Genomic DNA, 22,807 nt, shown 5'->3' with positions numbered 1-22,807 from the left:
TGCTCAAACAGGTAGTGAACTTTGTATGTGTGGTATTTAATTACTAGTGAATATTTTTACAGTTTTACGAGAATCTTAGTTTTTCATCTTTGAGACAACTGCTTAAAAAATCGTGCCTAATTAGTCAATTAACTAGAGTAACAGTTATCCAGCACATTGTTTTTAAAGATTGTATTCAGAACTTCTGTATTGATTATGCAGCATATACGTGTTTTTGTGTTATTGTCTTCATTAGTTGTGTTTGTCTGCAAACATTCCCACTTAAACTTGAGAAAATTGGAGTGGAGGCCTAAGAGTTTTAGAGTATATTCTTTTTATATCCATATTGTATACTTGGAAGTCTAATTCTTCAATATTCAGCTGTTTACATGAGAAAAAATGTGATATATTTGCTATCATCATAAGAGCAGGCTTTATTTGTTAGAACCACTTTGTGCACTGCCAGAGACAAGGGTCTGCTTACTTTGCTTCTCCTGCTTTTGGAACGACGGAGTGAAAAGGGAGAGCTGGATGTTTCTCTCATGTCCAGTCTGTCTCATGCTGATCCACATGACAAAGTAGAGCCCCTATACAAGTTAGCAGTTTTGAACATCAGTTTTATTGTTAACATCTCTAAAAGATGTTTTTTAATATTTTTTTATTATAAGTGGTAGCTGAGTTTTTGCAATCAGAAGAATTTGATGGTTTCACTGAATAAAAAATAATAAGTTAAAATGGTATTGGAATATTACTAAATATATTACTTCACAGACTTTGTGTTTGAGTACAGCATAAGCTTTTTTTTTTTTTTTTTTGCTTTTTAGGCAGTGAACTTAGAAGAAAAATATAGCTATCCTTGCTTTTATTTATGTTGAACACAAGTCTGTGATTTTGATTTTGTAGCACTGTGTATGGAATTGTATGTGTAAGAACAGATAATTCCTTTGAATTACAGATGTTAGCTGCTGGGAAATGCTGTTGGGTTGGAGTTTTATGAAGGTGTTTTTATGTAAAATGTTCTATTTCCTTTTCTGGACCTCGAGAAAGACCAAGCATTCAGGCTGTGTTGACAGCTTCTAGTAAAGACTGTAATTTGTAAATACTGTCACCTGTGATTTTTATTCCACCTGAAGAACTAACTGCAGTAGTCTAAATTAAAGATTACAGGAAGGCTATACTTGCTGTTGATGGAAATTTGTGTCACCTGCTCAGCAGTAAAATCACAGATTACTGATTGGTGTTGGAAGTTTCCAGTGTAGGCAACTTGATTTAGATTATTTTTATCCTCTAAACAGCTAAACACACCACGGAAAAGGAGCATCTCTGTCCGAGGAGCTAGAAATAGAGAAAGCGTTTCAGTGGTCAAATGCAAGCAAAAGCTGAATTAAACTGATATCTTGTTTCCAGTTTCCATGTAGCCATTGTGGAAATGCATTATTTTTTCTTATTTATTTCCAAACTTTCAATTTGGGCAGCTGTTGAGAAACTCTTATTTCTGGTGAAAGAAAAGAATGAAGCTTTTCTGTGCCACTTTTTGGGGGAAGTGTGTCTGGGACGTTTCTTCCCCTGTTGCTGCAGGTTCCTCTTTTTCTAGAGTAAGGGAAGGCTGAACACAGTACTCCAGAGAGCTGAGAGTTGAGCAGTTTCAATATTATACCACATCTCTTCTTAACAATACAAAAGTAGATTTCCTTCAATTTTTTTTTAAATACATTTGGAATTTAATTGTGTTGTAGTAAGTGATGCAGGCATCCATTGGATTTCTACTTAATCTGCAAGCAATCCATTTTTGTTGTTTCTCACTCTAAACAGGCATCACATTGCAACCAGAGCAGGTTGTAGTCCATTGTGGCCCAGAGGCAGACATGATCAGTGGCATACTGTAATCAGAGAACAAAACTTAGTGTGGGACTCTGTTCCCAATTGGTTATTACCACAGAATTCCTCTCGGTAGCATGTGTAGGGATTCTGACTGAGTAGTCCTACTTATTATTGTGAAATCTGGATCTGTCATGTCATGATCATAAATCTTCTATAATGTCTAAAATGACACTTTGCTATAAGAGCATGCAAACTGATGATTCAACAGGGAAGGGAGAAAGAGAGAATAGAGTAAAATAAGGAGAGGATAAGTTATAGCAAGCGTAAGTAGGCTTACATGTCTGATTTCCAGTGACAGAGGTATACAATTTTACCTTTAAGTGGGAATTCTTGATTCTTAAATGCTGTGGTTTGGGGGAGGTTTGGTAGTTTTCAATTTTCTATTTCACTTGATCACCAGCAGTTTAAAAAAATTGATCTTTAGGCTTTTATTTTACAGGAACTAACTGTAAAATAACAAGCATATAGTGTAGGTTTCTGGCTCTTTCTTACTGTGTTTTTGAAACGGTGTTTAATGTTAAAGATAATTGGTTTGAAATTTGTTGGTGAAGCTTTGTATATTTTGCCAAGAAAGATTCAGGGGCTGTAATACAACCAACGTTTTGCTCTGAAGGCCTGTGTAGCATTAGAGATTAGTAGTGCTGTTCTATTGTTAGACCACTGCAGCCAACAAAAGCTCATCATTAATTGGAGCTGAGCAAACAGAAAATTAGAGAGAGGAATAGGCAAAATTTTTATGGCATGCATTTGTAATGGCATAAAAATTCCAAGAACATGAAAAGCCTCAACCAGCACCACTACAAGAAAATGCACAGTGTTTTAGCATATGGGAAGTACACTTCTTTAGCTCAAGTGTCAAAAAAAACAAAACAAAACATTTGCTACATTTTCATATATGAGTATATCTACTGTCACGACTCTCTTAAATCATTGGCTAGATTCTGGTTAAATTTAATGAAAAGCAGTTTTCAGCAAGTAAAAATTTTTCTACTTTTTTCCACCATGGAATTCCTTAGCTCATCTCATGTGCTGACCCAGTAAGCCAAGTTTACTTTGTTATTGAAGCAGTTATTCTTTTTGTTATGATAAGAGCAGAAGACCTGCTACTAAGAATAATTTCCTGGTGCTTACAATGCTCATAATTTAGGTCCTGTGTAATTTTGTTTCTTTCAAAGACTGAAGCCTTAAAATTATTGCACTGCATGCGAGGTTTGCAAATGCATAAAGCTACTGATGTATAACAGAAGGAAAGTGTGTGTGAATGAAAGCTTAATATTTCAAATAAGCTCTTGAGTTTTATGTAAACAGATTTCTCTGTGGTTTTGGAGCTTAGTGTCTTTTCTCCACTTACTTTGAACGTAGTGTAAACTGTAAATTAATGAAGGTCAATAAATGTGCATTAGCATCTGTGTGAGGTCTGGTTCTACTAGTGAAGAATACTTGTTAGTTATTTTTCCTCCTTAATGTGATCATAAGTATTACTGAACCTCTGTGAAGAGAAAGCCTGTCTAAACCTTCAATATAATGGTCCTCCAGAAATGTATTTTTCCTTCTTGCTGTTATTTAGTTATCCAGTTTCAAGCAGGCATATTATCAGAAAACTGCGTTAGCAGTTATACTGAGGTGATTATTCTAAGAGTATCAGCCCTAGTTGCACAGGATATGAATTACTCATTTGGGTGTTGTACAACACTTGTACTTCTTGTGTCTTTTTCTGATGCGCTTCCAACATGTGTGTCATAAATAAATGTCTGTGAAAAGTGAACATTTGAAAAGAAAATATCATCATGAGGTTCACAGGTTTGCAGTGCTGATGGTGCGAGTGTGGATTGTTTCTGTCTTGCTCACTCAGTTCATTGCCTTGAGAATTTATTTGGTGCAGTGCTTCGTGGAGAGGGAAGTTGTCCTGCTTCCACAACTGTGCCACATGTCCTCAAATTACTGTGACCCAGTCTGCTGTACTGGGTAGTAGTGTTTTTGCTGTTGAGGCCCAAAGGATGGAACTCCACAACTCCTCTGTGTTTATTTGCAGCTGCAGTTCTTTGTATTAAGCTTCTACTTAAGTAATGCATGCACTGGCATTAAAAAACTTTTTTGTTTCTTCCAGTATTCAATCTGCAGTGAGCCTTTAATTGAATTGTCCAATCCAGGTGCCAGTGGGTCCTTATTTTTTGTAACTAGTGATGACGAGTTCATCATCAAAACAGTTCAGCACAAAGAGGCTGAGTTTCTTCAGAAGCTCTTGCCAGGTTATTATATGGTAAGTAATTGAAGTTTTTTTCCACCTTTATATTCATTACCTATGTGTGTACAGTTTACATCACACTTCAAAGGATTGGAAGGCATCATTTGATGACTTTATCTGTATTTTTCATAATATTTTTTTTACCTTTCAAATTTATACTCCCACATCCATCAGAAGGAATGGATATAAATCAAGAATACATTTAGGATAATATTCTCTTAGCATTCAAGATGAAGCTAAATGTCATCTAAAACGCTACCAAATCTTGCTTCTAACAAGTTAGTAACAAAAAAGACTTCTAAATTTCTAATTCAGCTTTTTTTCTCCATTCTTTTTGTTTGTCTACCCTCTGCATTTCGCTCAGAGTGGACAAAGAGACTAGACCGGTCAGTTTCTCTTTTGTTTCTAGACTACTTCAGTTTCTCATGTATTAAAATGATGATGTTAAAAGTATTCTTATAAAAATAATTTATTCAATACCTAAATTTTAAGTAGAACCTTTTTGAAAGCTAATGTTAAGTTGATTGTATTGTTCTATGTGTGTCAGGCTTTAGAAACAGAAATCATCAATCCAGAATAAATTAAACAATTCTCCTTTTTTCAACAAAAACTACTCAATGTGCATATAAACAGATTCTTCTGGGTAGTATACAAGACTTTGGAATATAACACCTGTGATTATTGTTAGCCAGATTTTCTTTTCCTGTGTTTTCTTAAGCAAGCACTTAATGTTATCTTCCTGCTTGTACAAAGAATGAGGAATGTAGGGAGCCTACAAACAGGAGTGGAATCAACCCTTTGAAAGGGTAGATAACTGTAGGACAATGGGAAATGGTTTTAAGCTGAGGGAGGGAAGATTGAATTTGGATGTCAGGGGGAAATTCTTTACGGAGAGAGTGGTGAGGTGCTGGAAAAGTCTGCCCAGAGAGGTTGTGGATGCCCCATCCTTGTAGGTGTTCAAGGGCAGATTGGATGGGCCCTGGGCAGCCTGGTCTAGTATTAAATGTGGAGGTTGGTGGCCCTGCCTGTGGCAGGGGGGTTGGAGATTCATGATCCTTGAGGTCCCTTCCAACCCTGGTCAGTCTGTGATTCTGTAAATGTAATTGTGATTACAGTAATGCAATGGAGATTCAGTATTTGTTTTAAAAAAAGCATTAAAAAAAAACTGCAATGGTAGGTACTCCTTTTTCTTGTTTGTAATCAGGATAATCAGCTCAGCATAGGTTTGAGTTGAGCATTACTACGAGTAAATGTATGACCACTTTTCTTTGCTTCTAGGAGCTTTATTCTTGCTTTTAACATATACAAGGATTTCCAAAATGTAAAGCTTTAATCACCCTGTTTCCATGAAAGCAGTTTGTTCCCATAGGTATATGTTCTAACTTTATAATAATGCAAGACTTGAAGTAATTTTTCCCTTTCTTGTGTTTTCATGCCAAAAACTGAGAGTAGTTGCATTCAGAAGGATGATTTTTACTCTCTCCTCTCTAGTGATCTCCTACTATTTTGATGGTGTGTCATGATTCTGTAATGACCTCAGACTCACGTGGAGACAACCTGATCATTTGGCACTAATTTTCATAATGAAAAGCCTCACGGAGGCAGAGATTCTTCTTTCTCAGAATCCAAGTTAGGGCAGTTGACCCAAACTTCTTCCCACATGTGAAATGCAAAGGTTATTCAGATCAAAACAATAAAATAAATCTTTGGGTAATGTTTAGGTTAGCCCAGTCTACACTTTCATGGGATGTGGGAAAGAGAAACCTGCTATACATGCAGAATCAGAGATGCTTTCGTATTTGTCAGAATAGTGCATATCAAGAAGTGTGATTGTGGTGGTTCAAACTAAATTGGAACTACCTGTCAGGAGGTAATGTGTGTTGGTAGCAGCATCTGATTTTTTATTTTATTTTATTTTATTTTTTTTCTTCCAATACTTGCGTTTAGCCTTTACATTGGAAGGACAGTGTGGTTATGTGAAGCCTCTGGGCGTCACAGGAGGTTTGTTTTGTGGTAGACCTTTCACTTTTAGTTTCTTTTCAGAATAGTGTGGTGTGTTTAAGAATTGTTCAAGGAAACTGCGCTTAGTAGGAAAATCTGTTCTGTTCTCTTGCTCTTTGTTTACTGTCCTTCGGCATAAAAATAACTTTCTTAAGCATGTTCATTCTTCTAAATAAACGTATTTAAATGTATCCCTTTTGTTTTAGAATCTGAACCAGAATCCAAGAACGCTTCTACCCAAATTTTATGGGCTGTACTGTGTTCAGTCAGGAGGCATCAATATTAGAATTGTTGTTATGAACAATGTTTTGCCACGAGCCTTGAAAATGCATTTCACATATGACTTGAAAGGCTCCACGTATAAAAGGAGAGCATCAAGAAAAGAGAGGGAGAAGTCCAACCCAACGTTCAAAGACTTGGATTTCTTGCAAGACATGCATGAAGGATTGTATTTTGACTCTGAAACTCACAGCGCATTAATGAAAACATTGCAACGGGATTGTCGCGTGAGTAAGATTTATTGACCATAGCATCTTTTCTGTTCATGTCTATTCTAGATTTAGTTCAGCAAAACAAGGAGTAGTATATAGCTCTCTATGTTGTTTAATCTGCCAGGTCCCTCTCCATCCAATTTAATTAGAAAAAACAAAAAATGTCAAAGCACTGATGAAAACTATGTTTTAGTTGGTTATTAGGATTTAAGGCCCATTTATGGAAATACAGCTAAATACAATAGAGTATTTCTTATTATTACTGTTTTCCGTTAATTTGAACTTTTTAATGAATCTTTCCTGATGCTCAGCAAATAGACCTGTAGTACTGCCATTAGGTAAGATTGAAGAGTATTTAAAGTAGTAGGCTCAGTACTGCTTTGGTGGGGCTGTCTCATTCTTAGTGGATAGAAGCCAATAAACTGAATAATGCAGGTATGTCTTGTGGCAGCAGTCTTAGTTCTGGAGCAAAGTAATTTCCCATGCTGAAAGGTACTGCTTGATGTCCACATAAGATTTTGTAGATAGGGAGGGATGTCTGCCGTTGTGAACCTAGTGAGTGATATCAGTGTCTCTTGTAGGCAGAATTGTTTTTTATATAATAATTTTTTTTTCGGTAGGAAAAAAAAAAAAAAAGTAAAGCTAGAAAAAAGAGGAGCTACTCAGTTCCCACAGAGGTCCAAAAGAATCAAAGGGGGTTGCAGAAACAAAAGACCTGCTTAATAATTTTTGATGATAAAACAGAGAAATGCATTGACTGAAGAAGGCATAGAAAAGGCATCCTGAACATCACTTAATTGTTCATTGCCACCTGTTTTGCAAGATGGAAAATGTGGGTAGATTTTTTTTTGCACATGAATAGTACTTTTTGTTTAATTAAACAAAACTCTGCAATGTCTTGTGCTTGATTTGTAAAACTGGGTGACCTAACGTTCAGCTGCATATTCAGCATTAGACATTTATCTAACGTCATGCATTGTTCTTTTTGTAGCCTCTTGCATTGAGCATTTCCTGAGCTCCTTCCATGTGTGATAATGCAGAATGCATCAGCATTCTGGACACCCTTTTGTGCACCCTCCTCTTCTTGTTGAAGGCTACTTACCCAGGCAAAGCTTGGAGGGTAACCTGTTAAGCGGAGTATAAAAACAGAATCTAATAAAGGGAACACAATTGAAAAGTAAAAACAGGAATTGATAGTCTACTTGTTGTTATGAAGGAGGACTCTCCCTGCTTTGTTAGAAACGGTTGGTAAAGTCGTGGCATGTGTTACTGGAGAGCTCTGTGGAACATCAGAGCCAGTAAGCAACATTTTTTATTCTCGCTTTTTTAATATTAACATCCCCATCTGGTAACTGCTCCTGGAGCCATATCACTAAGCAAGAAGCCTGGCTGACCTTTCTGCTGGCAATAGAGAATGTGATGAGGAACTGCCTTATCTGTGCCTACTGTCACAGGCACACCCAGCTCAGCAGCAAGCTGGTATTTTCCTTGGTCAGCCTTTTGGTGCAATTTTAGCTGTAGAAACTCTTCTTGCTGCCCTTGTCACCTACTGAACACCTCACCTCTAGCAGACTGTTAGTTTCACTGATAATGAATGTAGTCTCTACTTGCACAGGGCGTGTGTCTGAGTTCCTTTTTTGATTGTGTTCTATACCCAGCTCTGGTGTTCCACACTTGTCAAGGTGGTAGGAACTGAAAGCTTTATTCACATACTTTTTTTGTGCTTTTTGCATCCTAGCTAAATGAAAAATTGTAATATTGCAGTGGTCAGAAGGATGTAATATTCTTGAGTTCATGGTACAGGACAATAAATACAGTTGGAAGTTTGAACTAGCTTTCAAATTCCAGACTGTCATGGAGATTTAGTAAAGCTATCATATTCTTGTGAGCAGGCACTATTATAGTGACTGGGAGTTGGGATGGAATGCAGCAGTATGGTGCTACTGATGCATGTTCTACTGGCTGGACCTTCACTTAAAATGTTTTCTGCGAAGCCTTACTCATCTCAAGTTTCTAAAGCCAACATGCCTGTTTTTTATATAATGGTAAACACTGAGAGTATTGAAAGACAGGTGTTTGAATCACTGCTACTTAAACCATATTTTATTTGTTAGTTTATTATTTGTTAGTTATGCTCATTACTGTGTCAAACTGTAGGCTACTAAAAACAAGGTGAATTCTCCAATTTTCAAGTAAAATTCAATTATGACAAATATGAAGAGAAACTGTTCTACTCAGGATGAGACAAAGATGTATAAGCTTTAAGCAAATACTAAGTAAAACCAAAATCAGTGAAGACGGTTAAAAATGCATTTTCAATATTGTTTGGTTTTGTTTTGTTAAAGATACACAGAATTGAACTCCACATCAAACTTACCTCTGTGTTTTCTGATAAACATTTAATCACACAGGAATTCTGTATAGAGGAATACTTGTGTATAGATTAAGGATAAGTTATGTCACTAACTGAAGTTTTAGGTACAAGTAACATGACCATGTCAGTTTGTGAAAGAAAGGCTAGAAGTGCATTAACTGTAGTATTTTATTGTACATAGGTGCTACCAAATCAAAGTAAAGCTAGGCATCTATTATTGTGTGCTTGATCTTTACTGAAGCTCTTTAGTAATTCGTAAGTGCAAACTACCTGTTTTCTGGGTAGAAAGCATAGGAGAAAACACCAAGCATGTTCTCGGGTACCAGGAATTAAGTCCAAACACGTAAGAAAGGTTGCTTTTTGAACTTCATATATTAAAAAATCAAGAGTTTTACAGGTAAGTGTTGATCAAAAGGAAGAAAAAAGATCCCTTTTAAAATGGACAGTGTCATGATTATTCAGAGATTGTTAGGTATCTAGATGAGCTTGTAGAAAACTAAGTGCATTAGCATAACTTTAGATGAAAAACATGAATTTCAGAAGAATAGATAGTCATGGATTTTTTTCTTGTAAATCTTTGCTTCATGTATGTGCTTGCACATATGCAGTATGCCCTTGAATGTTAACTAGTCATATACAGGAATTTTGACTGTCCTATTAAATACAGCTTGGTGATGTTTTTTTTCCTACCTGCTGCTGAATCCAAGAGAAAACAAAAAAGGGCTAATTAAAGGTGTATGTCAGTGCAGTTGACTGTAGTAATTAGCTATATGGAAGAAATTCTTCGAAGCAGTCTTTTTTTGCTCTTTACTTTGCTGTTAGTGTCTGCTCAGTAAGATGCTTATCTGTAGATGCTGTGATAACTTCTTTTTGCCAGTAAGAATGCAGCTCCCAGTATGTCTCCCTCCTCTTGCTTTATATATACCCTTTCCAGTGTATATAAATACTGGTGACAGAAAAACTGTCTATGAAAATTGAACAGCACTTATTTATCCTGAGGTTAAAATTCAACAGGGAAATTGCAAAGATATGATATTCTGAAAATTAGCATAAGATTTATTCTACATCTACTTAAAAAGAGGGGATGAAGAAAACAAACAGTGTTTATAAGAGCACTAGTGGTCTTCATTACTTCAGAATGGTTTTTGTTTTCCTAGTGAAGCATATTAAGAAGCCTGCCTAGAAGTTCAAAATTTATTCTTCTCAGTGACCTTAGTGGGCCTGTCACTTAAATTACACAGACTAATAGACAAATCAGTTCACTCCAAGCCCAAGGTTTTTTGTCTTGCATTAAATGATAAGTTTTTCAACAGAAAGACGGTTTATTTAAGTTTTCAATTGAAGTGTTAATGGCTTAAGAATAGGCAAAGTATGCCTGGAGATGCTGTGTGGCTTATGATTTCACTGGGGATATGTCTTCCAAATTCTGGAAAAATAACCTTTTTCTCAGAAAACACAGCAATAAATAAAGCTCAGATTCAAGTAATCTTTCATTCTTCGCCCCTTTCCCTAAGGTGTTTTACTGCAATTGAGGAAACCAAAAACATTCCTGACAGTTAATATGAAGATTGATGCAGTGATCCCTCTTTGGAGGAGTACTTTATTTCTTCCTTGTATTTTTTTTTCATTAAAAAAAGAAGTCAGGAGAGTAAGTAGGTGTTCCGAAGGAGTATTGTGACTATTACTTTGCTAATATCTCTGTGCTATCTATAGTATGAAATATTTGTGAATGCCGTTTCTCGTTGCTGGTCAGAGTAGGACTTCAAGTCATGTTTGTTTATTGTTTTGTTATTCCTTCCCAATGCCTAGCATTTTTCAAGATTTTAGGACAAAATGCATTACTGCTAAGATTTTGAAGAAGAATTGCAAACCAGATGATTGAGTTTGGCTTTCTTTATTGGGAGATTTCCCTTCTGATAATTTTAAATGGAAACTAACCCTACTTATTCTGAAGCTGCACTTCAACAAAACTACGTCTTTTTAGTTTAATGCAACATCACCGGTCAGTAGGCATTGGACATTTGCACACTTGTTTCTGAGAGTGCATATTTTTGTGAAACAGACTTTTCTTCTGTATTTTTTTTATTTGTTTAAAAAAAAAAAAAAAAGAACGAAAATAGTTCTCATTATGTTGGAACGTGATCATTGATTAGCTGTTAAATTCATTTTATTTCTGTTATACTAGTTCTTATGCCCCTTTTCTGAAACTCTTATAGCAGAGGAAAAGCCTGATTTTGTGGTTAACCTTACAAGTTTATGAAAAAACTTACAAAATTATCTTTTTCTATGTAGTATTTTCTTTGATTCTGTGAAAATTGCAGGAGCTTTTATGGTTAGCAGCATGAACAGAGATTTTGCCGTCAGTTCGTACCTTGGGCTGTATGTGGTATAAAAATGAAATTACATAGCAGGAATACGTGCTTTGTTGTTAGTCACTGGCTGAGCTTGTTCACTGTGACCTTGTCTGAGATGACTCATGGAACACTTCAACATCTGATTAACTTAGAAAAGAGAAAATCTGATTCAAGGAGTTATTTTTCCTTGTTCAGAAGCAATGTATTCTGAGTTGCAGCTTGACTGGGCTATTATATAGTATGAAGGCAAGGTAGTGCTTAAGGCTGGAATGCTGAGAGGCTTACCAGCTGGAGGCTGCTGGTAAGCACTGCTTACAAACAAGTACATGACAAGAACGTTCATCTGTCATTAACAAACACAAGAATGTTCTTGCAGAAGTTTCCCAGTAGCGTTCTATTAGCAGGGCACATCTCAGAGTGGTTACATGAATAATGATTGGGCTTCTGACTTTTCCTTCACAAGGAGCTTGTTTCTGAGAGTTAATATCAATTTCTAGCAGTGCTGTCTGGCTGGCATCAGATATTTCAATGAGCTTTTTCATTTTGCTGTGAATACATGCCTTTATTGAACTGATTTCTTTTAGGGTTCTTTTTATTTTTTTGGTGCCTTTCTTTTTGTTTTTTTTTTTGTTGTTTTTTTTTTTTTTTTTTTTTTGCGCTAGATTAGGAACTCAGTTCAGTACCTTTATAGCAAAAACTTGATACTGCTTATGAAGAACAGTTAGGATAGCAGAATACCTTCCTGTTTTTCTGGTGTTTCTTTCCAGTAGCTTTTGGAACAAAATAGTAAGTTGTCAGAAAGATTATCTGTCCATTGTACAACAAAAGCACTGTGGGTTTAAGTGGCAATGACGAATTGATGTAGTCAGAAAGATTAATTTTATTGTGTAAGGGGTCCATCCCTTTGGAATAGGGACCAGCACGTGATACCATAGCTTTCCATGAGACTGTATCAAATCCTAAATGTGGGTAATGAATTAATGCTGTTAAATCATAGTGACTCTAATGTAATCTAATTAGAGAGTGAGTAAGGAATAGGTTGAAGGCAGAATTGCCAGGTATTATAAATGTAAGAAAGTGATAATGCTTTTTTGCAAACTTGACAAGCTGGTGAAATCCGGCTTTGCGTAGACAGTGTTATTAGCTATTCTGTTGTGGTAATGTTATTGAGGACGAATCCTGTTTCTTGTTTTGGTATTTTTTTTTTTTTCAGCCAGCACAGAAACTAATGGAGTGTGGTGACAGGCTTCTACTGATTGCATATTTTCAGTGGCTGCATTATATATATAATAATATAATAATGTGTATGAGAAAAGCTTAGTAACTAGCAAATGGTAAGGAAAATTCTAGGATTTATTTGATGCCAAGTGTCTGGGCTTTCACATCTGTTTGTTGTGCTATTCTTGCAGTTAGTGATTATAAAACAGGAAGTTAATAGTCACTGACACAGTGAGCAGTAACATTTCCTTATGTTGTCACATGGTAATTTAAAATATGCTTTTCTTGCATCCTGAAACTTGGGTGAGTTCTGTTTTCAAAAGATGCTCTGGAGTACTAATAGCCATACCTATGTATGCATTTTTCTTGTCCCATTCATCACTGACCTGAGTGGGTGCGGGACACTGAGCAAGTTCAAACCTACCACACTGTCTAATCTCTTTCTTTCTCTCTGGAAATTGGTATGAGTCTGTGCCTTTTCACTTAGGTTACTTTGTGTTATGCTTGCTTTCTTCACCCTATGTACCAAGAGTGAAGCAAAAATTAAGCTATTGTGTCTCGTGGAAACAAATACCAGAGGCAGGAAAGAATTCAGCTTCTAGTTACTTTGACAAGTATATAAGAAATATAAATGGAGTGGAAAGGAGCTTTCCTACCTCTTTGCGTATATTTGATCACTGAAGTTAAAATTATCTTTGGAGATTGGTATTAAGTAGTAGACTACTTTTTCCGTATACAAATTCACAGAGCATTAAATGCTTCCTGGAGGTTGCCAACAAATCTAATTTTGGATTTGCAATACATCATAGAGTTCACATGCCAACTCAGTGTTATGCTTAAAAATATTTGTGCTTTTGGTTAGCTGCACTTAACATAAAGAGTCAACTCTTAACATAGAGAGTTTCTGCTCTTTGTTTGTCGTCACTATAAAATGATCACATTTTGTTCCCACTGAGGTAAAAAGATGTACTAGTACCTCTTAATTCAGACAAAATTACACCTTTGCATTGGGCATTGTGTGCTAAAACTTACCATAAATCATTGCTGAGGTGAATGAATGAAAGGAAAGTTAAATGGCACTGCAAATTTTCCCTTGTTTCCCTACTATTTCTCTCCTTCCACATAGCACTGTCATTATCAGGGGTAGTAATCCAGCCTCTTTCTACTAACATTTTTGTTACGTTGCTGTGATTACAGCTTGTTTTATTTTATGTTCACACATTGACTTGAATATATTGCCTTTTAATGGAGGTATGACAGATATCTCACAATGATGTCACTGACTAGAAATATATGGTACATGTGCATTAGAGAAGGCGGCTCTGAAAGAGCAGTACTAAGTGATTTTCCTGACAATGGGAAATGCTTCAGGAATACTTTTTGAGTTAAAACAGGAAGTGGAGAAGAGTACTACTTTAGCACAGGCAGAATTTCTCCTTAAAGCACCTGGAACAGGAATTACAGTTATGTGTAGTTCTTAAGTATATAGTGGAATTTTTAATTTTTTTTTTTCTATGAATAAAGAAGAGTGAATGTATCTTTCTTGATTACAGAGCAACATTATGTTACATTTGTTTTATATGTTTCTTTTGTCAGGTGTTAAGAGATAAGATAACTAGCATTTAACTTATATGGAGTAGTAAAAGATTATTTTTTAGGGCTCTTATTGTACGTTTTCCCAGTCGAGGAAAAGTGTTGCTGTGAAGGCTCGTTTTTATTGTGGTTCTCAAAATGCTGCTGTGTAACACAATTTCATGTAGCCTTTCCTCGTTTCACTGCAGCCAGTTCTTCTTTGTTCATAGGTTCTAGAAAGTTTTAAGATAATGGATTACAGTCTGTTACTGGGGATACACATACTGAACAGTAACATGAGAGAAAAAGAGGGTGAATGCTCCCAGAACGCATCTGATGGGAAACGTCCTGGAGGGCAGAAAGTTCTCTATTCCACAGCCATGGAGTCCATACAGGGGCCTGGGAAGTCAGGGGACTCTGTTGTAACAGAGACAACAAACACGTAAGTGCCATACTACGCTCTTAACGTTGACATTAAAAGTTCTCCAGACAGTGTCACATGATGTTTATTGGGAAAACATTCAAGACTCATTTGTATTTCAGGAATTGAAAGGGTTTTGCATTTTAACTTTTTCAAAGCTTCACCATCAAGACTTGCTGGAGACTGAGAAGTAAAAATGTTGAGTAGTTGACTGATACCTTCAAACAGCTGATTGCAAATATTGTTAGTTTCATTTATGAAAGAAATGTCATGAGGCACCCGTTGTAAGAGTCCCAGATATAAACTAGTCTTAATTAAAAACAGCCTGATGAGCCATAGTTAAAAACTATTAACACCGAAATGGATGCTTCTGTAGTGCTTACTTTTGATATTAAAGTAGTATACTCAATACGCAGGATTGTATAATCACTGCTGAAGTGCAGTCGTATTTGTGTACGCTATTTCTTGAGGTTGAGAATGGCTGCTTTTCTCTTATATTTCTGTATAACAAAAGCTGCATATAACGATACATATTCATGTATTCGTATATTCAGTTGTTCTTTCTGTTCTTTCCTTTGAAATGCATCCATTATCAATGAGGATATTATGATCACCATTCTTAATCTTCGTAGTCAATTCTTGAGTATAATGAGGGTTTAATTGAATATTAGAAGAATTTTTCTCACAGCTTTTGAGGGAGCTGTCTGTGTAAATACAATTAACACTATGAAAGTGTGTTTAAACCTACAGCAGATAAATGAGAGAACCATGGTACTTTGCATTTTAGAGTTTCCAAATGTTCTGTGGTCTAGAATATAAATTAGGCGAAAAGCTGGGTTTCATTGAGGTTTTTTGCAGTATAACTTTTACACAGGGCATGATGAATGCTGTTGTACGATTACAGAGGTGTTGCACCAGCCATTTGGCAGGGGGTGTTCATTTTTGGTTTTGGTTTGTGTTGTTGGCTTTTTGTTTTTTTGTTTTTTTACTTAAAGATACAGCTCATTACATAGGGTATCCAAGAAAGCTCCTGTGGTTATTAAGTATGGGAGACGAGGCATCATGTAGCGGTGAAGATATTGGGTGCTACTCAGATAATGAGAAGTGCAGTATTGCTACAGAAAGCCCAGTGCAATCCTATCCACAAATCACCCCCAAATATACCTTATTTATGATAAGTATGTAACAATCTATCTGAAGTACTTTAAACTTGCCGTTTCAAATCAGTTCTGTGCTAAGTGAGCTACATCTGAATTTGCATTGTGGCATCCAGCTTTGAAATTGTCTTATTTCTTTGGATTTGTAGGTGGGTTTATTTCACCTACAAAGCAACAATCAGAGATTCTAACTGCACTTTTATTGTTTCTGTCAGAATGGGAGGTATTCCAGCTAAAAGCCATAAAGGAGAAAAGCTGCTTCTGTTTATGGGGATTATTGATATTCTGCAGTCTTACAGGTAAATGGCAATTGAACTTCTGCTGAATAAAATATTTTGAAATTACTTACAAATGTGGACATTTTATAGAACAGTTCTGACTTTTTTTTGTGTACTTAGGTTAATGAAGAAGCTGGAACATTCATGGAAAGCTCTTGTTTACGATGGGGTAAATGTTTTTGGTTTTGGTTTATTTTTTTATTAAAAGTAATGGAACTTTGTTTTCTGTTAAACAGGAAAAGGAGAACTCTGGTATATTTGTAGTCTACCATCACCTTATCATCTAAACTGTTTCTGAAATCTTTTAGGTTGCTCTTAATACGTGCTCTGATTTTTTGTTGTCCTTTCGAAAAGCAGGTAAAGTGATCTTGCCTTTGTGACTTACACAGGAGTAGCCATTAGCAAGACATTAAAAAACTCATGTTCTGAAAACTATCATTTTCAAATTCTGCAGAGATTTTGCAGAACATAGCTATTTAAGTTTGAATTTGGAATTTCATAAATGTAAACTTTTACCTAAGAGCTATCTTTCCTTAAAGGAAATAATTGCTTGAGCTTTGTTGTTTTCAGTAGACCAGAAAAATGTGGTACTGTTTACTTGATGTGTTGAACTTTTATCTTGACGGTATAAGTTTGATTTTGTTATAGAAAATGTGACTAAGACCTTTTTCAATTTTGCAGGATACAGTTTCAGTTCACAGACCAAGTTTTTATGCTGATAGATTTTTAAAGTTTATGAATACAAGAGTTTTCAAGAAAGTTCAAGGTAAGAGAATAGTTGAGTTTGCTCTTCTAGGCATTTTCATAATCATTATTTTCTAACACTTCTGTCCTGGTAATACAAGAATCCTTTCTACAAGATCATGTACCACTTATGCTAGCAGAACTCGAGTTTTTTCATTAGAGATAGTGGGATTGTACCCTGGTAGTAGAATTACGTATTTGCTATGTGTGGGTTTTTTTTGGTTTTTTGTTTTTTTTTTTGCTGTATCCTTTTTTGCTGTATCTGTTTTTTTTTGCTGGACGTCTGAAGATAAGATAGGTTTCTGTATATTGACATTGACAGAAAGATAGATTTTGAGCTAATTATGAGTCTTGTCCTGCTTCTGTTCATAGCAGTACCCTCAGTGCTTTGTTTAATGTGAATAAGTAAAGACTGATGAAATATCCTCTTCAACATGTTTGAATGTAGGCAATCTTCCCTTTGATATGGATTTCTTATGTGCTTTGTCAAAAAGAAATGGAAAGTTGGGTTTAACTAAGTCTTTCATCTTTATTTCTTGTTTCTACTTTTTGCCTCCATTTCCCCTTTCCTTAACACTTTTATTCATTCTAAAGGGCAAGATGCATACTGTTAATAGGTATTTACAAGAGAGAGAAAATGCCAAAACCCACCATCACAGCAGAGGAATATCACTACCAAGAGTTATCCAAAGATTTCAGTTTTAATGTTTCAGCAATAATTTAACTTCTTACTATTGTAACTTCAACTTCTCAGAAATAAATTGAATTATTAATGTAATTTAAAGAAGACCATGTAACTGTAGACTTTTTTAAGTGTTAGAGAAGGGGGAAAGTGACCTTAAGCAGACTCTGAGTGACAACAAACCAGAGAAGTAAATGATAGGTACTTTGTGAAATTTCTAAATAAGAAGACTGAAAAGAGAAAGCTGAGAGCTGACAAACTAAAGGATAGATGATGTACTTTAAGGAGAGTGAGGAAGTGTTTAGAGGAGCAAAAAAACCATTTAAATTAATTGTAATTAGTGATTCTTCATGTGCAAGCTATGTTGTGACAAGTATTCAGGAAAATAAACTTTTGGGGAGTGTTATAAATACTCATGAAAGGATGGATAATTCTTTTGTGAATATGTCGTGCTACTGAAAAGAGTTTCAGTCTGAAGCATCAGTTTTAGTGGAAGCTGTTCTGGTTATCAGAGCAATGAGGGTTTTTTTTTAGTTTTTTTTTGCTTTTTCAACAATCATGGCAGCTTATATAAAACCTTTAGTATGTAAGACATACAGATCGATTGGTTGCATCCTTACTAACTTCTGTTTCACTGTGAAATTATTTTTGAAGTCTGTGGAGATGATGAAATTGCAAGTTGTTGTTTTTTTCTTTTCCATTTGGTAAAAAACTGCATGCTTCTGACACTTACCCTTTAAGAAACAGTGTTCTGTGAGTTTGGGATTTTTTTTTTTAAAGCACAGTTCTTCACAAATAAATTTAAATCAACTGTGTGGCTAGAACGATGTGCTTGATAAAGAAGCATATATTCTAGAATGAGTCCTGGTTATCAGAATGCAGTATAGCAGTTAGCTATCTTGTTTAGCTGTGTGTTCATTGGAGGTGGAAGTTAGTTTGTGGAATAGACACTTTGTTCAAATGCTACAGGATTAATATTGAACCTATGGCATTGTGTCAAACTGATAGAGGATATTTTGTAAATATCTTTGTGATTAGTGTTAGTCTGGTCTCTTTTAATGTTGTCCTTAGTTATCTGAAAGAAGAAGAATGAAGCCTATACGGAGAAAGGTAAGAAAGAAATTGAAATGAAGGGTAGAAAAAATTAAATTTAAGCGTAAGGAGGGTGGCTGCAAATTCTTATACAAATAGCTTAAGGTGCTACACACTAAAACCTTTGGAAGAGATAAATAACACAACTTAAAATTATCACTTTATGGCACAACATTGTGATTAATATAAAAAGAAGACAGCAAGGAAATATATATTTAAAAAAAAAAAAAAAAAAAAAAAAAATTAAACATCAGTTCAGATGAAAGGAATGTTCCTCCTGAGATTGAGATCTCTTTGACTATGGAATAATTTTGCTAGGGAGCTAAGTTTTATGAGACACTACTCAAAGGCTTTATTATCTGGAACCTTTCCAGTATACACATTCCCTGTGCATTTGAGTATTTTCAGTTCTTTCTGGTTTTATTTCAGTTTCTTTCTGCTGGATTTATCTCAGTGCAAGATGGGAGCCTTTCTGTATTTGAAAACTATGGTACAACTAAGGGACATGATGCCTTATTTTCTTGATGATTTTTATTTGTCTGTCTCACTTTTTCAGGCTATTAACTTCTTTTAGTATTCCGCTGTTACTGATCTGCATACAAGGCTATTAATCTACTTTTGTATGGGTTAGCTGTTAAAATACATTATCATTTTTTCATTTAAAAAAAAAAAAAAGTAGGAGTGTATCTGTCTTTGGGAACATTGCTTTTCAACTTCAAGCAAGACATTTCAGTTTAAGCTCTTAAGCCCTGTTCTGAGTATGTGCTTTTCCCTTAGTGCACAGAATAAGCTTCCATAAATAACTGTGGAAATGTAGTAAGAAGATTCATCATTGGTCGAAGACTAGCACAGCAGCTATTTTGTTTTATATTTTTGCTCAGCAATTCCGGTTCCGGAATTCCGGTTTCAGTGGCTTTGATGCTCTTAACTTGAATTCTGTGATAGAGTATAATCAATATTCAATCAATAATCAAAAAACAATATAAATTATCCCAGTGCATCTGACATCACCTTTCTGCTTATGCATGAGAGTCAGCAGCTGGCAATTAAAAAACACCAATTGAACTAGCTGGCATTCTTCTAAAGGAGAACTATGAACAGAGATCATGATTCGATTGTAGTAACAATGATGAGATCTAGTGTTCCACTCAAAGTGCTGTTCAGGTGGGAAAGCCCTAATAAGAATTACAGCAGGCATTTTCTGAGTATATAAGCCATCAACATTTTGGAAGTGTTTATTTTATTTTAAAAAAGTTTAGGTTTCACACATACCACTGAAGAAATTCTGTAATAGCACATACATTATTATATATGAACGATTCATAGCTCAAAGAAATGGTTGTAACTTCTCAGAAGGTACCAAAACTTTTCAGTTTTCCTGTCTGGTTTTCTTCTGCATCAGTCTGTCTCTGAATACACTTACATAGGATGCTGTCTGATACATAGGATACTTCTAACAGTGATACAAAGCTTGGTTGACTAATTTGTCTTTTTGTTCCATGATCAGTAGGAAACTCCAGAAAGCAAATAAATAAAAGCACTTTGCTCAGAGATAAGTAACCGACCACTGCCTGTGGGTTTAGTGCTAAGCTATTTGATAAGTGATTTCTCTATCTGGATGTATACAGTCTACAGTCTGATCTGTACCAAGAAACTCTAGCTTTATAGGTGACTTACCTTTTTGTATGCTGTTAAAGATGTACAGGACATTGAAGTGACTTAATTCATCACCTTTTTTCATTTGGTAACACAGCTTTAAGGTCTTCACCTTCCAAGAAACGATGCAATTCCATCACAGCCCTAAAGGCAACATCACAAGAAATAGTGTGTGCCGTCAGCCAGGAGTGGAAGGATGAAACGCAAAGCATTATTACTGAAGGACAAAGCTACTCCAGCCTTGATGAGGAAGGTAATACCTTTCAACTCAACAGTCTGAACCATATTTTTAAAAGAATTTTGTAAAAGCGTGAACTAGAAGATCTGGAGTCTTGCTAGTCTTCAGAACTTGAGGTTTGGTTACTCTTGGATACTGCATGGAAAAAGTAGTTTATATATCAAGGTTTTATGACCTTAGTTTTCTTCTTGTTTGCAGGAGATCCTAAAACAATTCGTCCAATAGTTAGCAGATTAAGGCCAGAGCCAGTGCTATTCTTTTGTCTGATTTCTAAATAAATATGTCACATTGTTTTCAAGCTCAATTTGTTTGCCCCAGAGTCTTTTTGAAGAGACAGAATCTGCTCCTGTTAGAGGTCATTTCCAGCCCGATACAAAGGAGAAATGACTACTTAATCCTGTCTGAAAAGAAGGCTCACATAGTGTGAGAGTGGTCCTGGCTCTTAGAAGAATTCATCATATATTCATACTGCTGTTTAATATTTGTCTCTCCAGTTGCTTTGTATTCTGATGAATGTACTGACTAGCAGTTGAAATTTGCCTTGTAAAGACTGTGGGTATGGGCGCATCACAATATCATCTATTCAAACATGTGTAGAAGCTTGGAGAACCTAGTGAGAGTACCAGGTAACCCCATATACTTGCATAAAGGCTTCTGGATTCAATCTGAAATGGAAGTTAACCTTGTTCTTTATTTTTGTATATTCAGTACTGGGTTCACGCCGCCGGCCGGATTTAGTACCAAGCACTCCATCTCTGTTTGAAGCAGCTTCTCTGGCAACCACAATTTCTTCTTCTTCCTTGAATGTAGATGAACGTTATCAACGTGATCAGCCTATGCTCTATTCCAGCAGGTAAATTTATTCTAGCTTTTTTTTTTTTTATTCTATTCCGTATTTAGAAGAGGACTCCCCACTGTTCTGGTAAAACTATGGCAACATGTTCAATGGGAGGAGGCTCTGCAAAATTAAAATCAGAGTGAGAGATTTTTTGTGTAGACCAGTGTTGACCATTACCACTGAAGCAGAACTGCTGTAATCCTATTGGATTTGTTAAGTATTTTGCAATGGGGTCAAAAAGTAAAAAGCATAAACTCAGCGTCAGTGTTACAGTATGCTTTGAATGTTACAGTTTTCTTTGAATTTTTTTATCATTTTCCAAAACCAAACTAGGCATTGAAAACTTACTTAGGCCTTAGTCTGTTCCACAACCCAAACTATACTAAGGTATACAGAATTTAGAATACTTGTTGTAACTTGGCTGCAAAAACGAAGTTGGTTTTTGTTGGGAAAAGAAACTGCTTTGAAGATGATCTTTGTTCTGGATGTTCAGTGCTGAATGGTGTGCTTTGAGCTCTTCAGAAGTAACCATTTGCTGAATTTCCTTGAATGTTGAACCATGGAGTGTGTCAAGAGCTTATCCAATTTTAATCCAGGACAGATAAAAATGGGAATGTTTTGATGAAACTTGTGAGCTAGCTTGGATACCTTGTAGCTATGTCTGCCCAATTCCATCACTGTGTCAGTAAGACTTTCTGGGAAGTTTTGTGTACCTGAACTCTACCAAGATATGTCAGAAGAAGAATTTTATATTGTATAGTCTTGGAGATCTTATTACTATGTGTGATGTCACAGACTAGCAGTTTCTTTTATCTGTTTTTGTCAGTATGGGTAGCTGATGTGAAATCAAGCATCTTGAATTTATGTGTGCTAATTTGAAATTGTGCTTTATATAGCGTTTATGTAAACTTAGTAAGCAAATTCATGTACTGTGATATAGTTATTTACTTTGTGTTGTCCAAAAAAGTCAAGGCGTTTCACAGGTAGTTTTGAGGCAGTAGAAATTTACTTTCTTATTAAAATGTCATGTGTTGCTTTCATATAAAACATGAAATGACTTGCAGAGTTCCTTGATCAAAGTGCTACTTTTTTATTTTCATTAAATTGAAGGAAAGCACACTGTGGCATCTTGCATAGATCTGTTTTGAAAAATAAAATCTGAATTAGGTATGGTTTGGTGATGGGTTTTTAGTTACAAAACTATGACAAGCTGTCACACGTGTAAGATAACATTACTAACGAATGCACGTTAGCAGAAATGGAGCTCTTTCAATTTAACTTCTGTAAGTCTTGTCCAATTTATGACAGCTGTACGACTTCAAAATTCCATAGTCTTGAAACAAGTCTTAGCTTTGCTAAAAATAAGGTTGTTAGAGTATTTAGCTTTTCTAATTTTCTGTAAGCATTGTATTTTATATTTATTTTATTATTACATGTCAGCAAAAACTGTAGAGCTGACTCATTAAAAAGTTCAGATTTAGTGCAAATAAAGTATTTCAACTACAAATCAATAATAGGGGAAAAGTATGCTAAAGTTCTTGATTTTTTTTTAATGTAAATATGTTCCAAGTCATTCTAAAATGAAC

General features: G+C 35.5%; 1 protein-coding gene across 1 annotated transcript in view; it reads left to right on the top strand.

Moving 5' to 3' along the window:
• The window catches only part of PIP5K1B (phosphatidylinositol-4-phosphate 5-kinase type 1 beta), a gene marked incomplete at both ends in the record, with an annotated part of 38,183 nt that extends 16,943 nt beyond the window's left edge, over positions 1 to 21,240 (top strand). The window contains 8 exons of the mRNA XM_079548639.1: positions 3,968 to 4,120; positions 6,313 to 6,612; positions 14,346 to 14,557; positions 15,909 to 15,992; positions 16,092 to 16,140; positions 16,653 to 16,737; positions 20,243 to 20,398; positions 21,092 to 21,240. Coding sequence (XP_079404765.1) covers positions 3,968 to 4,120; positions 6,313 to 6,612; positions 14,346 to 14,557; positions 15,909 to 15,992; positions 16,092 to 16,140; positions 16,653 to 16,737; positions 20,243 to 20,398; positions 21,092 to 21,240 — 1,188 coding nt within the window. The remainder of the gene's footprint in view (positions 1 to 3,967; positions 4,121 to 6,312; positions 6,613 to 14,345; positions 14,558 to 15,908; positions 15,993 to 16,091; positions 16,141 to 16,652; positions 16,738 to 20,242; positions 20,399 to 21,091) is intronic.
• Between the last annotated feature and the right edge of the window lie 1,567 nt (positions 21,241 to 22,807).

The sequence above is a fragment of the Tetrao urogallus genome, assembly GCF_951394365.1.
Source record: "Tetrao urogallus genome assembly, chromosome: Z".
Taxonomy (NCBI): Eukaryota; Metazoa; Chordata; class Aves; order Galliformes; family Phasianidae; genus Tetrao; species Tetrao urogallus.
The sequence above is the reverse complement of the archived record's forward strand: the minus strand, read 5'-3'. Positions and strand labels throughout refer to the sequence as shown.